Source organism: Parasteatoda tepidariorum, chromosome 8 (assembly GCF_982258835.1).
Source record: "Parasteatoda tepidariorum strain Cologne lab strain chromosome 8, Ptep-v5.0, whole genome shotgun sequence".
Taxonomy (NCBI): domain Eukaryota; kingdom Metazoa; phylum Arthropoda; class Arachnida; order Araneae; family Theridiidae; genus Parasteatoda; species Parasteatoda tepidariorum.
This window is the reverse complement of record NC_141762.1, coordinates 39,107,991-39,122,060: the sequence shown is the minus strand read 5'-3', so window position 1 is coordinate 39,122,060 and position 14,070 is coordinate 39,107,991. Positions and strand designations below refer to the sequence as shown.

Genomic DNA, 14,070 nt, shown 5'->3' with positions numbered 1-14,070 from the left:
ATTAAAAAAGTACGACAAGAATATGAGAGAAAGAGTATGAATAATTTATAGTTTTATGAAGCTTATTTTATGTTCCATAAAACAATAGAGGCATAAATTTTTCAACTACGTTAATAATGTCGAACTTTGAAATAAATAGAAATATGGAGAAATTATATAAAAATCTTGCAATTAGCTAACTATTGATACAGATAAAATGGTGATGCATACTACTCCAACTAAGTAAATACTTCGATAACTTTTGATCCAATGTACTGAATTATGACGTACTAAAATACAATCTTAGTTGTTAGAAGGAATAAATTTAAGCGAGCTCATTAATTTATGTAAATGAGGATTTAAGTTATGAACTATGAAAATGCTTTCTTGGGATAAATTTTGTTAGATGGATTTCTTGACCCTCAAAATAAGGAGGCCTCAAATAATAGCCGCAATCTGGGAAACTTGATTCCAATAGTCTGTAAAACTTGATTCGAAAGTTAGCGAAAATTAATGATAATTTCACTTCATACTCAGAAGGTCATACTCAGAAGGTAAAAAAAAAAAAGTCACATTTTGAAAATTCATTTCTCAAGAACTATTTGATCAATTTCATTCGAATATTTAATTTTGTAAATAAAAATTGCTATGTTTAAAGTGCTGTAATATAATATAATAATTCTAACATTTTTTTGACCATTAAAATAATTTTAAAAAATTAGAAATAATGAAAATCATTTATTTTTACGAAGGATCTATTTTATCTTTGGATAAGCAAATTTTATAAATGTGTGATAAAATTATTTGATTATCTTCAACAATTCCAGAGTTATAGTGAAATATTCAAAAATTTAAAATTAACATTAAGGGGCAAAAATCTTAGACCACTTTCCTGTTTGAGCTATTAGGGCTATATTTTTCCGATTGCGGATACTCCCTCAAAAAAAACATATTTAATAAATTTCTACTAAAATATGACCAGTGTGCTGATAGAACTGCACATGAAAGTGTAAAACAGCCTTGCCGATCTACGATAACTTACAGATGAAATATGACCTATACGTAAAAAAGTTATTCAAGATGTATACTCTAGCCCCATGTCCACACTATCCCCCTCTCTCCCACATTTTATTTCCCATGAAATATTTATTGGTAAATTAGTACTTTAATGTATTTTCTTAACAAACATCTTACCTGCAGTCGATTTGTGTTCAATTAAGAACTCCTTCACAGCACTATTTTGAAACAACATTTTTCAAAACCTTTAGACTTCCTTATTTATATTAAGATTTATATGCACCCTATTCAACTTTTTTCTCCAAAATTACGGTAAAATAACCGGCAATAGTCTATCCATACGATTAACCTCAAAATTTCTGTTAAGGAACACTTTTTACCGTTACGATTTCGAAAGCGTTTACACTTAGTATGATTAAAAAAACATGAATACAAATTTATGCGGTTCAGGACATAGTGCTGCCATCTATGAGTAAATAAGAATATCGTATTTCTAATAGTCCAAGGTCACAAATTGGAGAGTGCAGGGCACTGGAAACTCTTCATTTGTTGAAGGAAATTGAAGAAATATTGTGATGTCGACGTTTGGACTCGAACCCCTGTTCTATCGGCCATGAGATAGACTGATTAGTTCTCTCGACTATAATACGCACCCTGCTGCAAGGAACTAAGTAACTTCAAAAGGGGAGTCTAGTTGGTGCGATAAAATTCTGGTTGTTTAGCAGTATTAGGTGAAAGCTGTTAATAGACGGTTTTTCTCATAGTTATCAGTTTGAGTAACATCTTATTTATGGTTAGTTGACTGTTTTGTTTGAAAATGGTAAAATAATAAATGGCCAAATATTTAACTATATTTTCCTAGAAATTTCTAGCAGTATATAGATACGAATGATAAAGATAGATGCGAAGAACTGTGCCTCACGTTTAATATGATAGTTCCTTTTTCTTTTTGCTCATTGCAACTTTTTTAATGTGTATTCTACACCGGTGTAAAGCTTATTTTTAGCAACTTAAAGTAATTTAATAATTTATTTTAACTACAAACATAGAAAAAAAAATGCTCGTGCACGTAACTTTATACTTGCTAAAAAAGTAATTTTTTTTAATATAAACTGAAACTCATTATAATTTTTGAATCATAATACGCATGCTTTATGTCAATTGCACAGTAAAAATCTATTTATTATTCCAAAAAATAATTACTTAAGTTTCACTCATTTAATTAAATGAATAAAACTATAGGGAAAAAAACTACTTTAAAACTGAAACTCTGAACTACTTTGAAACTAAGAAGTACTTTTGTTATTATGAAAAAAGATTTCATTAATTCATTTAACATCATGCTATTTGAATGTTTTATCACCCGAAAGTTCAACTGAAACAAAGGAAAAATAGCCATTTCTCTGTTGTAATTTCAATTTTTTTTAAATAAACTGCTATATAGCAATTTTAACTGTTATATAACAACTGTAGATAAACTGTTATATAGCATTTTACACAATACATATCAACTAAAATAATTATTTATATATATTATTTCGTAATAATAACAATCTAACTGTTTTGTTGCTTATATATATTTTCTAAATTACTAATTATCAAGATCTAAATTATTAATTAAGAATCTGTACTTTGGAATCAAATACTTTTTATTTAATTCATTAAAATAGCTAATCTTCTAATTTACAACTTAAAACATCTCACAACTTTAACCCAAAATATTATTCATCATTAATATTATGCTTCAATATAAAGCACTCTATTGTTGTTGTTTTTCATAACTTCCATATATTTTTTTAATTCAGTCTTTGTATAACTTAGGAAGTATGAAAGGAACTATGAAAAAACTACTAATTAAGAGCCAATAAATTTATTAAGACCCTAATTGTTGGTTTTAAAATCCTATAGAATAAGTAAAATGACTCATTTTCAATCGTAGAATCGAAAACATTAAGAGAGTTTAAAGACATTAGTTAGATAAAGTTTACATTAAGTATTTAACAGAAATCAAAACATATAATTAATAAAAGATTAATATGCATTAAAGAGACACGTTTCCCAAAGTACTATATTAATTCTATAATTACAGTTCCATATGTTTTCAATTACAGCGCTATCTAGGCCTAGAAAGTAAAAATAAAAAAAGAATGAGGAATTTACGAACGTTTCGGAAAAATTTATCATTAAAAAACACTGCATAATTTTGCTGACCAAGATTAATAATAATTTTGTACACTATACAAGGTGTTACGGTGCTGGGTAGTACTTGCACAAACAAATTAGGTTGGTCAAATATTTGAAAAGATAATTAAATTATTATAAGATACAAGATTTAGCACTTATTAATTTTTCCCATTATCCCATAAACTTACTAATATCCTAATAAGAATTCAATAATTGCTTTTCAAACCCTTAATTGTTAATTTTTTTTCCAATCTCTAAAACTCTACCTTTGTGAACTTTATATCAATTAAAATGGTCAAAGTTATAGTGAAATAGATTATTTTAATGTTTAAGCTTCATTCACTTTATTATGTATTAAAAAATCACATAGTCCCGCAGTGGACTGATCGATAAGACGTGGTTCCCAGCAGATCACCGAAGTCAAGCATCACTAGCTGCGGTCAATGTGCGGGTGGGTGACCACTTGGATCAGTCTGCGTAGAGACCGAGGGTGTGCGGTATTGGTCCTCGTTAAACTGTGCTACCGTAAAGTGCTCGACTTCGCGTGCAGGTCGTCGGGCTACCGAAGCGGGGGTGCCATCCCCTCCGCAGAGGATCAAAATTGTGATGGCGTGTCTTCGGATCATCCTCCGGGATGTTTCCCAGACCGTCGCCAATAGCCTATTGTGCAGCTCTAGTGCGACGTAACTTAACAAACAACAACAAATCACACTTAAAAATAATTTATGAAATTAAAAAATTGCGTCTCAATCGCAAATCGATGAATACAAACTCAAAATAATTTTTATAGGAATAAAAGTTTGACTTGATAATCGATATTTAATGATTAAGTCTTCATTTCGAAACCGATGATAAGTAGAGAATGAAATCGATTTGTTGATTTTATGTTCCTTATTATAGCCCTTTTTTTTTAACAACACTGAGTTTGATTCAGTTGATATTAATAATTGCTCAACAAAAATAAATGTATATTATTTTAACAAATTATTTTCATTGTTTAAAATTCTAAAAAATTGCATTAAATTATTAAATTAATTTATCTAAACATAATTTATTGAAAGAAATCATTGATTTAACATAATTAATGTCACTTAAACAGAATGCTTATCATTCAAACACACAAATTGAGCTACAATTAAAAGCTTTTTCCAAATATTTTTTATAAAAGTTTTAAATTCTAATCTTTATTTCTGCAGGAAGACCTTAGGATTTCGTATTTTTTTTAAGTTTTTTATTTATCCATTTAAATTATCAATATAAATTTAAATTATCAATATAAATAAGAAAAAATGCTTGTAATATTGTACAAATTGCTATGATAATTTCATTTTTTACAACAACAAAAATTTAGTTATAAATATATATTGCTTATTAAATAAACCAAAGTTTCCAATTTAAGTCGTTTTAACATTTACACACAGTTATGCACCATTGAGGTTTATAATTGCCTTTCCTCATATTAATATAAATAATTGTAAAGATTTTTTAATTAAATCACTGATTTAATATTTTTATTATAATGCTCCCAACACAGAACTAAGTTAAATTTAAAATTTAGATAAAATTGTCATAGAATTTTTTTTCAATTAGTGAACTAATGCTGTTGTTCTAAAGCAAAATTATGGAAAATTTATGTTTAAAAAATATGCTAAAACTAATTAAATTTTGCACAATTTGCAAACTATTGCCTAAGAAATTCTGCAAATCCTCTCAAATTCTGCATAAGATTTATTATATTAACTACAAATGCTTAAAATTGAAAATTGGAAAATTTATATTATCTTTCACTTGTGAAAATTCCAATTCTTTTAAATTGAAATATTATTTGTTAGCATTAAAGAAGCGAACATAAAGAAGCAATTATTGGTTAAAAAATTAAAATACAGCAACAGATTGTGTATTTCGTAAAAAAAAATGCTGTTTTAACACATTTTTTTCATAATACAATTATGAATGAAACATTTTTCTTGAGTCTCAATTTTAAAATATATTTTAAGCAAAAGTTATTGAGACACTAAAAAACAAAAATAACGAATAAAAAAATTAATTTGATAGGGTTTCTATAAATTCATAAATTTCATTAAAATTTCAGAAATGTTTTTTTTTTTCCTTCGTTTAGTCCTCAGCTAAGACTTTCGAATGAGTTTTTCTTCCTGATTCTTCATCAGGAGCTCAGTTTTAATTTCTTAAACAACCCAACCTCCTCGGATGAGATCCTCAAAAAATTAATTAGAAACTTTTCCAGGATCCATGCGGCCAACTAAATTAGGCATTTTGCCTTTGTGCAACAAAAACTATTCTCTGATTAAACCTATCCAAGATATTTCTTAAACCTTATTTTAATTAAAATTCTTGATATATTTTTTTTAAAAAATGGAAGATTAAAATGACAATATGGGAGAATAAAATGATCTTGTTTCTTGGTCTCATGAAGTACTAATGAATATGAAAATTAAAAACAAAAACTGTCTTCATAGTATTTTTGTTGCATAAAATTAACAAAAGATAGGCTCGTTGTAAAGTTTTTTTTAAAGAAACTTTTAAAAAATTTTGCTTATTCTAGTTAGTTATTTGTATGCAACTTTTTTTTTAAAGCTACGCAATACGCATAATTTTAAACACTATAGAAAAGTATGTTTCGGTAAAAGTTATTAACTCCAAATTTTAATCTGCAGGAAAACTGTACAATAACTGTGTACTGTAACTGTCTTTCCTATTATCAACCTACAAACTTTCTTTAATAAAAATGTAGTTAAAAGTACAAAAACAACTAAAACAATCCTCTCTTGTGAAATCTAAATAGTACGTTATATTTTCCAACTACGAAAAATTTTATATATATTTATATATATATATATATATATATATATATATATATTTTTTTTTTTTTTTTTTTTTTTTTTCAAAACTATTGTTTACCATGTTACCAGCTGCATAAATACTTGAAACTTTGAAAATAATCTTCTTTTATATAACAATTAATGTCCGATGGCCCATTGACTTGAAAAAATATTATATATATATATATATATATATATATATATATATATATATATATATATATATATATATATATATATATATATATATATATATATATATATATATATATATATATATATATATATATATATATATATATATATATATATATATATATATATATATATATATATATATATATATATATATATATATATATATATACAATAATACATATATATATACAATAATACATATATATATACAAACAAAGAGTGCTCAGGATAGAAGAGTTGTTTAATTTTTCCTGTGTTCAGAAAGATGTTATAATTAATTGTTATAATTATATTATTATAATATAATTGTTATAATTATATTGTTATAATAAGATTAAATAATTTCAAGAGGATGGTCCCATTGCGTCAATCATGTCTTTCTTTAAAGAAGTTCTTAGCGATTTCCAAAAGATTTTTTTCTATGGGTATGATTAAAAAAAAGTGTAGTACATGCAGATTGTTTGACATCCATTGCCGAATTTGACTTGAAAATTGAACAAGATATCAAAATCTCATTAAGATATCTAACCGTTGGGTAATGTCTTCGATAATCTTGTTATGCCTCTCGCTGCTTGTACTAAGTCGATTGAAAAATCATTTGTAATTTGTGTTTAATAAACATTTCCATCACTTTCTCAACTGTCCATAATTCCTTTTTCTGGGTTGTGATTCCTAATTTTTTTTAAATTCCAGTAACAAGTAATTTTTTTTTGTCATTTTGATTTAAACGCTATCTTTTATGTTCCACAGACGGTTTGGGACGAAGTGTGCTGGTTGTGAGCAAGGAATTCCACCCACCCAGGTAGTGCGGAGAGCGCAGGATAATGTCTACCACCTGCACTGCTTCGCATGTATCCTTTGCAAACGACAGCTCAACACAGGTGATGAATTTTACCTTATGGAGGACAACAAGCTCGTCTGCAAAGCAGATTACGAAGCAGCCAAAGCACGCGGTAAGGACTCTGATATGTCAGTCAAGTTCCTTAGTACATATATATACATAAGAAGGGCATCTTATTTGCCGCATCAAGTAATAAAACCAATATCTAGTATACAAACAATCATAATCAATGTAAACAAAACTCTATATTTACCTAAAATATGAAGGGTAAAAGTAGATATGACTTTGAGATAGCTGCCTTCCAAAGAGGAAATCTAAGTTCGAACCCACGGTTGATTAGTTAACTGCACCTGATTCGCAACAATTGGAGTGCTGACGTAAATTATTACCAGTAGTATCATGAGTTAGGATACCTTTATAGTCGTGCTAACCATGTGGAACTTTTCATCTTTACATCTGATAGATTTTATTTGTTTTGATTAATTAATTGGTGTTTATTATTCGATTCGAAATTAATGAAAGTTATGCCATTTATCCCTTATGCATCCTCTATTTTCCATTTTAATTTGTACTCTAATGTACTCTCTCTTATTTAGATTGCATTAAACTAGAAAGTATTTTAAGTTTTATACATGATTAGAGTTTCAATGTGTTTTGATTTCTGAACATGAATATTTTTCATCACCTTCTTTGGATATTAACACATATCTAAACAGAAATTTTTCATTCTTAATTCATGCGCAATAATGTATTTGGACAAATATCACGCGTACAAACATTTTGACTTTCTTGTTCTATCTGGCTAGACTTAGACTTAGAGGTCACGACAGTCGTGATTCAGCTCTTTAGCTTGTCTCTGAGCATCCGAGTCGCGCCATTACTCATGGGCAATTTTGCCATAGAGTTTGAATATGGATGCCGTGAATGATGCGAGAGAAATTCCCAAGGCTCGTTCAGGTCACCAGAAAATCTCCCTATATCCAGCCACTGCTGCTTCATCAGCTAGCTCATTTCCAAGAATACAATGTCCAGGTACGCAATATAGAGGCAACCCTTTGCCAAGCGTTTGGAATATTCCTTTCATAAGCCAAGGTACATAAGACGCTTAATACCAGTTTGAGCTTCTACTTCAATGCGTAGATTCAATGAAAGAAGCCCAAATAAGCTCTCCAGAGCAGCTGTGGGAGTGGTCCTGAGACAGCCTGACAAGGCTACGCAGACCATTATTTGTAATCTGTTAAGATTAGACCTGATGGAGCTCAATCTAGTCCTAGACCACCAGACAATTGTGCCATATGTGATGATATTACAAACATTCATTGAGTATATCCAATAAACTATCTTGGGAGATAATCCCCACGTTTTACCAATAGCATTTCTGCAAGACCCGAAAATCTTCTTGGCCCTGCGGATACAGTATTCTAAATGATAACCCCAGTTAAGTTTGGAGTCATAATAAACCCCAAGACACTTGACATTCTCAATGAGTTCCAACTTATAGACTAGGTAATACACATCAACTAGATTAAGACACCTTTTTCTGCTGAAGACCACAAGACTTATCTTGGATAAGATGCTTCTTTAAACCAGTTTTGCATATTTTCCTTATCAATAAATTGGTAAAAAGCATTTTGGACTTTTTAAAAAAAAAATGGTATCCAAGTTTTTGAATCTATAACATTCTTTTTCTGTTATAGCAGCATCTTTGAAATTCTAAGAAAAGAAATAGTTTAAATATTTAATTTCTAATATTTAAATTTTTAAAAAAAGCATACCTTTTAAGCCTTTGCGTATTACAATTTGAAAGGGGAAAAAACTTTTTTTTCGATATTTTCTTTTTTTTATTCTTTAGAGTAAAGTAAATTACGGCTTTCTGGAAAAAAAATAGTTGACAATATTTGTTTTTGTCATTATTATTCTGATATTGTTTTCATACTATTAAAAAGTTTTTTCAATTCTTCAATTATCTTATCTTACTGTATCTCTGACAGTTTGTTGAAATAATGTAGATTTTTCTTCAAAATATTTTGACATTGTTGCTTTTTTATAGTCTTACTTATATTATATCAAGGTATGCGACCGTCATTAACGACTTTGTATGTTCCAGAACAGAGGGGACAACGAAGCGGCCGCGCACCACCATCACCGCAAAACAGCTCGAAACCTTAAAGACAGCATACAACAACAGTCCGAAACCTGCCAGGCACGTTCGAGAGCAGCTCAGTCAAGACACAGGCTTGGACATGCGCGTCGTCCAAGTCTGGTTTCAAAACAGACGCGCCAAAGAAAAACGTCTAAAAAAAGACGCCGGTAAGAGCAGATGGGGAGAATACTTCAGAAATGGTCATCTGAAACAAGCAGTAGCGTCTGGTAGTGGTCCTCCTACGTCCCCAGAGAGTAGCATCGAAAGAGGTGGCGATGATTCCTTAGAAATTGATCTCAGGTCTCATAAAGATTTCAGAGGTAAGTATCATTTTTGAACACTTAAACACGGTTTTTTAAAAGCTCTTTGGTCAAGGAAAATAAAAGAATGGAGGAGAAGAAACACAGTTTAGCATGGTTTTTCGAAGATTTGCCGAGAAGGAAAATAAAAAGCTGCTGTTTAAGTGCTTTATACTTGAATCAGGCGATGATTTTAAACTATATATATGTATCATTTTAACGTGAAGAAATATCAGGGTTTTAGAATGAACAAATAACTTAAATACTTTGAAAGATTTTAAACCTTTCTAAAAATCCACAATTTTCTACCTTTTTTTCAAACAGATGAAAATTAGGAAAATTAATATCTTACTCCAGTTTTTTGCAAATATTTATGAGCCCAAATAATACAGCATTGGAGTTAGTTTTTCAATATTAAAAATTTAGACCACAAAAGCTTTTCCTTTTCTCAAAACTGTGCCTTTTCTTCCAGTTTTGCACCATTTTCAAAATAAATTTATAAGCCCTGGCAAAGCTAAACTTAACGTAACAGTTATTAGTAACTTTCAAACTCCCAACTCTTATGAAAATGTCACATTATTCCCAAAAAAACATAATTTCATGCCCTTAAAGAGCCTTCAGAAACTACCTTTGAAGTCAATCTCTGACCAATTGCTATGAAGCTCGAAAATGACGCAGCATGCATAAAATTCTTGAAGAATTGTACATTGGAAACATTATTCGGAAGTAATCTACGTATAATTTTCTTATCAATTAGTTAAAGAATTTCTCTAATTTGAAGGTTTATCACAATATAACAATTAGCTACGTTTTCAAATTCAGAAGAGTATTTTTTTTAATAACCGTTTATATTGAAAAACACTACACTTTATTTATAGGCTTCCATTCTTTCTTTGTATTGTATTATTATCTAGTAGAAATTTCGGGAACTTGTAAAGTGCCTATCAGAAAACAATAATGATAGAACAATTTGTCTATCATTATATTGCCCAAAGTAATTCAATTATTCTTAGATCAGTTTAATCAAGTGACAACGACGCTTGAAGATCCATCTAACTCAATTAAAATTATTAGTTGCTAAATAGTGAGATGGCTACCCGTGTCTGAATGACGGCAATTGTTCACAGTTTTCGATGGCGCCTAAACTCAGATGACGTGCAAGTTAAAGTTAGTATCTGAAATATTAATAAAAGCACATAATTTTCTTTAAAAAGTTGGTGAATTTTAATAAATTATTAAAATTTGTAACATGAAAAAAAACAGGGTAGCAGATAAAATACAATTATATCTGCTCAAAATGAATTATTTATTATTTTGATGAATCAATAATAATTGGTTCTAAGTGAAACAATAAATCAGCCTGGGCATTTTATACTGGGGTGTGCTTTTAGTTTCTTATTTAACTGCATAGTTGGAATTGAAATCAAATACACTTTCATATTTTTTAACTTAGAAAGACCAAATAAGTCTTAAAATACTTTTAAAACTGCATTAAAAGTATATAACTGTGTTCCTTACATTAATTTCTTTCTTGTTAAGACTTCCCTTTCTTGATAAAATTTAAAAATTAAATGAATGAAAACTTTCCTGGAAATGTTTTCAAGTAGCACTTAAAGTAAAACAAGTTTAAAGTGAAAAATTGAAATATTACAAAGCAGGCAAGATATTTCTCTTCTCAGAGAGGAAAATAAAATAAAAGTATTCAGAAACTTTCTTCTATAACAACCTGTAGATCTTCCTTCTAACATCCTAAAAAAAGAAGAGAAAAAAAGAGGGATACGTGCTCCAGCTGCACGCCAAGAACTCAGACAACAAGTGTTTTCTTTTGTGTCCCATTTTAGCGCTTTTGAGGGGTTTCAAAAGTTTGCGGAAGTTAGAAAGGGTGAAGTAAGGCTTCCTTTTCATGGGAGCTCTTTTAAGCAAACACCGTCTGCCGAACTCGTATCTTTCGGCCGCAAATGGCATAGTATTATTCCAAATATATACTTAGTTTTGAGTCAGAGTCAGTATATATGACAGTCAAAAACAAAAGCTAAATTTTCTATAACTATATTAATTAAAAAAATAGTTTAAACATTTTTTTATGCATGAAGTGTAGTTGCTTGAACTAAAGAGAAAACTTACAACGCTTTAATGTTTGTTGGAATATATACAATATACCTTAATAATAAGCCAATAGGAGTTTTTTGTTAAAAGCTGGCAGTTTTAATGCCGGGTATGTTGAGAAATATTTTCAAGCGTTCTGGCTTTTATTGTTGTTATTGTTCATTATTTGATTTGGTGAAAATATTAAAATACATCATTTTCTATCGTTTAAACATCAAGAACACTCTATTCTCCTGATGTAAACTTTTGAGACTTGTTTTTTGTTGGACAGCATTAAAGACAAAGTTAGCACAAATAACGTCCATGATTTTCACAGAATTCAGAACTGCCGAACAGAAATTCATCGATGTCTCCATATTACAGCGAATTTTGAAAATTTTTCCTACATATCATGTCAATTGATAAAAAACATAACGAAATTCGAATATCTGTAGTTATTTTAAAAATGTACACGAAATATTTGAAATCAGTAGTTTTTGAAAATTTAATTTTCGATTTCATTTAACTCAATAATTTTTACCCGGTGCTATCTAAACATTCGCAACTGTTAAAAAGTTTTTAACATAATATAATCATAATTTAATTCATAATACTGTTCTAGTTTTCCAATTTTAGTTAACTGCATTCTTAATCTAAAACCTCAAATTTGAACAACAATTCTTTCGTAAACTATTTAAATTTTATGGTAACAAATATTTAGAGTCAGACGTATGCGTATATGATAATCAAGACTTGAAAATGAAATTTTACAACCATATCGATAAACAATTTTTTCTTTATGTATAGTGCGGGAGGTCACACCAATTACAAATAACGTTTAACAACTTTTTACTGCTTACTTAACTAAGATCGTCATATTGTTGAACTTTGTTGAATAAAATATTACTTACTTTGGGCGGTAGCATTATTCTAATTTTCTGCCTACTAAATTTTTGCATTTTTAATCGTCCTTAATCAATGTTTTCTCCAAAATTTTGTTTAGAAACTTGTTTGAATTCTGAAAATCTTACTTTATAAATCTATGTACCAAATTTTATCCGGATGGCTGAGTTAGCTGAGTTTATGGTACACTGTATTTTAAGTAAAAGTACATTTAGTACTATTAAACTTAATATAAACTATTTTGATTTTTTGTTCAAAAATAATTTAAAATTCACTAACAATTTTATTTTAAAATCATTCATTTTTTTTACTTAAAATTTTTATTTTTATGACCACTATTTTTCGATCTGATAAATGTCTGAAATATGTTGTACTACTTCATTCCAGTATTAAAATTTTAAGTAACTGGTGTAAAGCGAGTGTGATTCTTTAACTATTTAAGAGTAATTTTTAACTTTATTTCACACATAGTGTTCATAATAATCATCGTGATGCAATATTTTTCCATTAAACCACAATAAACATTAGTTTTTTTTTTCTTTTTTTCATTTTAGATGATGATCTAAGGGACACATTTGGTACTCCAATGGGTAATTCACAACTCGGTGAAACCGACTCATCTATGAGGCCATCTCCAACCCCGCCTAATGGAATGAATTATCTTGGTCCAGGAGGGCATACCTACCCCGGCCCTGGAACGCCACCTTACCTGGCTGGCAGCCACAGCCCTTATCCACCTTCTTACTACGGAGATGCTTATCATCAAAATGGACACCTTACGGGAGGACTCCCTCCCCCAAGGGGAATCCTCGGGGTACCTCCCCAACCTACAGATCTTAGTGCGGGTAGTCGGAACTTAACATTTCCCGAATTCCCACCAAGTCCAGCGTCCTGGCTCGATGAAGTGGACGGTGGAGGGGGCGGTGTGCCGCCTTCTGCTGCCCAATATTGAGAAAAAGGTTAATTGAAAGGGTTAATTGGCCTGTGAATAACCACCGGATGTCTTCCGGTCGAGTTTGAGAATGAGGACTTTACGGACGTGGTTTCCCGCAACTTGCTTCTGTCGCATGACCCTGTCGAGGGTCTTTAATGAAGTCATGTCAATGAGCATAATAATCAACGTGAGAGAGAAAAGCGTATTAAATCATTACAGCCAGAGGAAAACCCTTCTCTTTATATTTCTCAATTTACACTCACTGATTTTCTTTTTTAACAAAACTACTTTTTTCATTTTGAAATAGTATTAAAACAATTGTGTTATTGTAGCTGTTAAGGAATTAATATTTCTTTTAATATCAAAAAGATTAAAAACCAAAAAAGTAAGGATAAAAATGTTCGGCACTTATAAAATAAATAATAATAATAGTATCTTTAACATTAACATAACATTTAACATCATAAATAATAATAATAGTATATTAATCATTTTGCTCTCATAGAACTTTCAAGCAGAAAAATGTTAACGTCCTTTTTATCTAAGTTCAAGCTATTTGTAATTAGTACCTTGTTTTGTTATTATGACATTTTTAATAAATTTAATAAATTTTTCGATAATTAACAAAAGTCAATATGCATACAAAC

The 14,070-nt window shown here is 29.5% G+C and overlaps 1 protein-coding gene across 3 annotated transcripts in view; it reads left to right on the top strand.

Moving 5' to 3' along the window:
- Positions 1-14,070, top strand: part of LOC107445600 (LIM/homeobox protein Lhx3) — a 111,519-nt gene extending 97,449 nt beyond the window's left edge. For all 3 annotated transcript variants that reach the window (XM_016060032.4, XM_016060030.4, XM_016060031.4), the window contains exons 3-5: positions 6,969-7,171; positions 9,172-9,522; positions 13,044-14,070. In XM_016060032.4, coding sequence (XP_015915518.1) covers positions 6,969-7,171; positions 9,172-9,522; positions 13,044-13,441 — 952 coding nt within the window. In that variant the 3' untranslated portion in view covers positions 13,442-14,070. The remainder of the gene's footprint in view (positions 1-6,968; positions 7,172-9,171; positions 9,523-13,043) is intronic.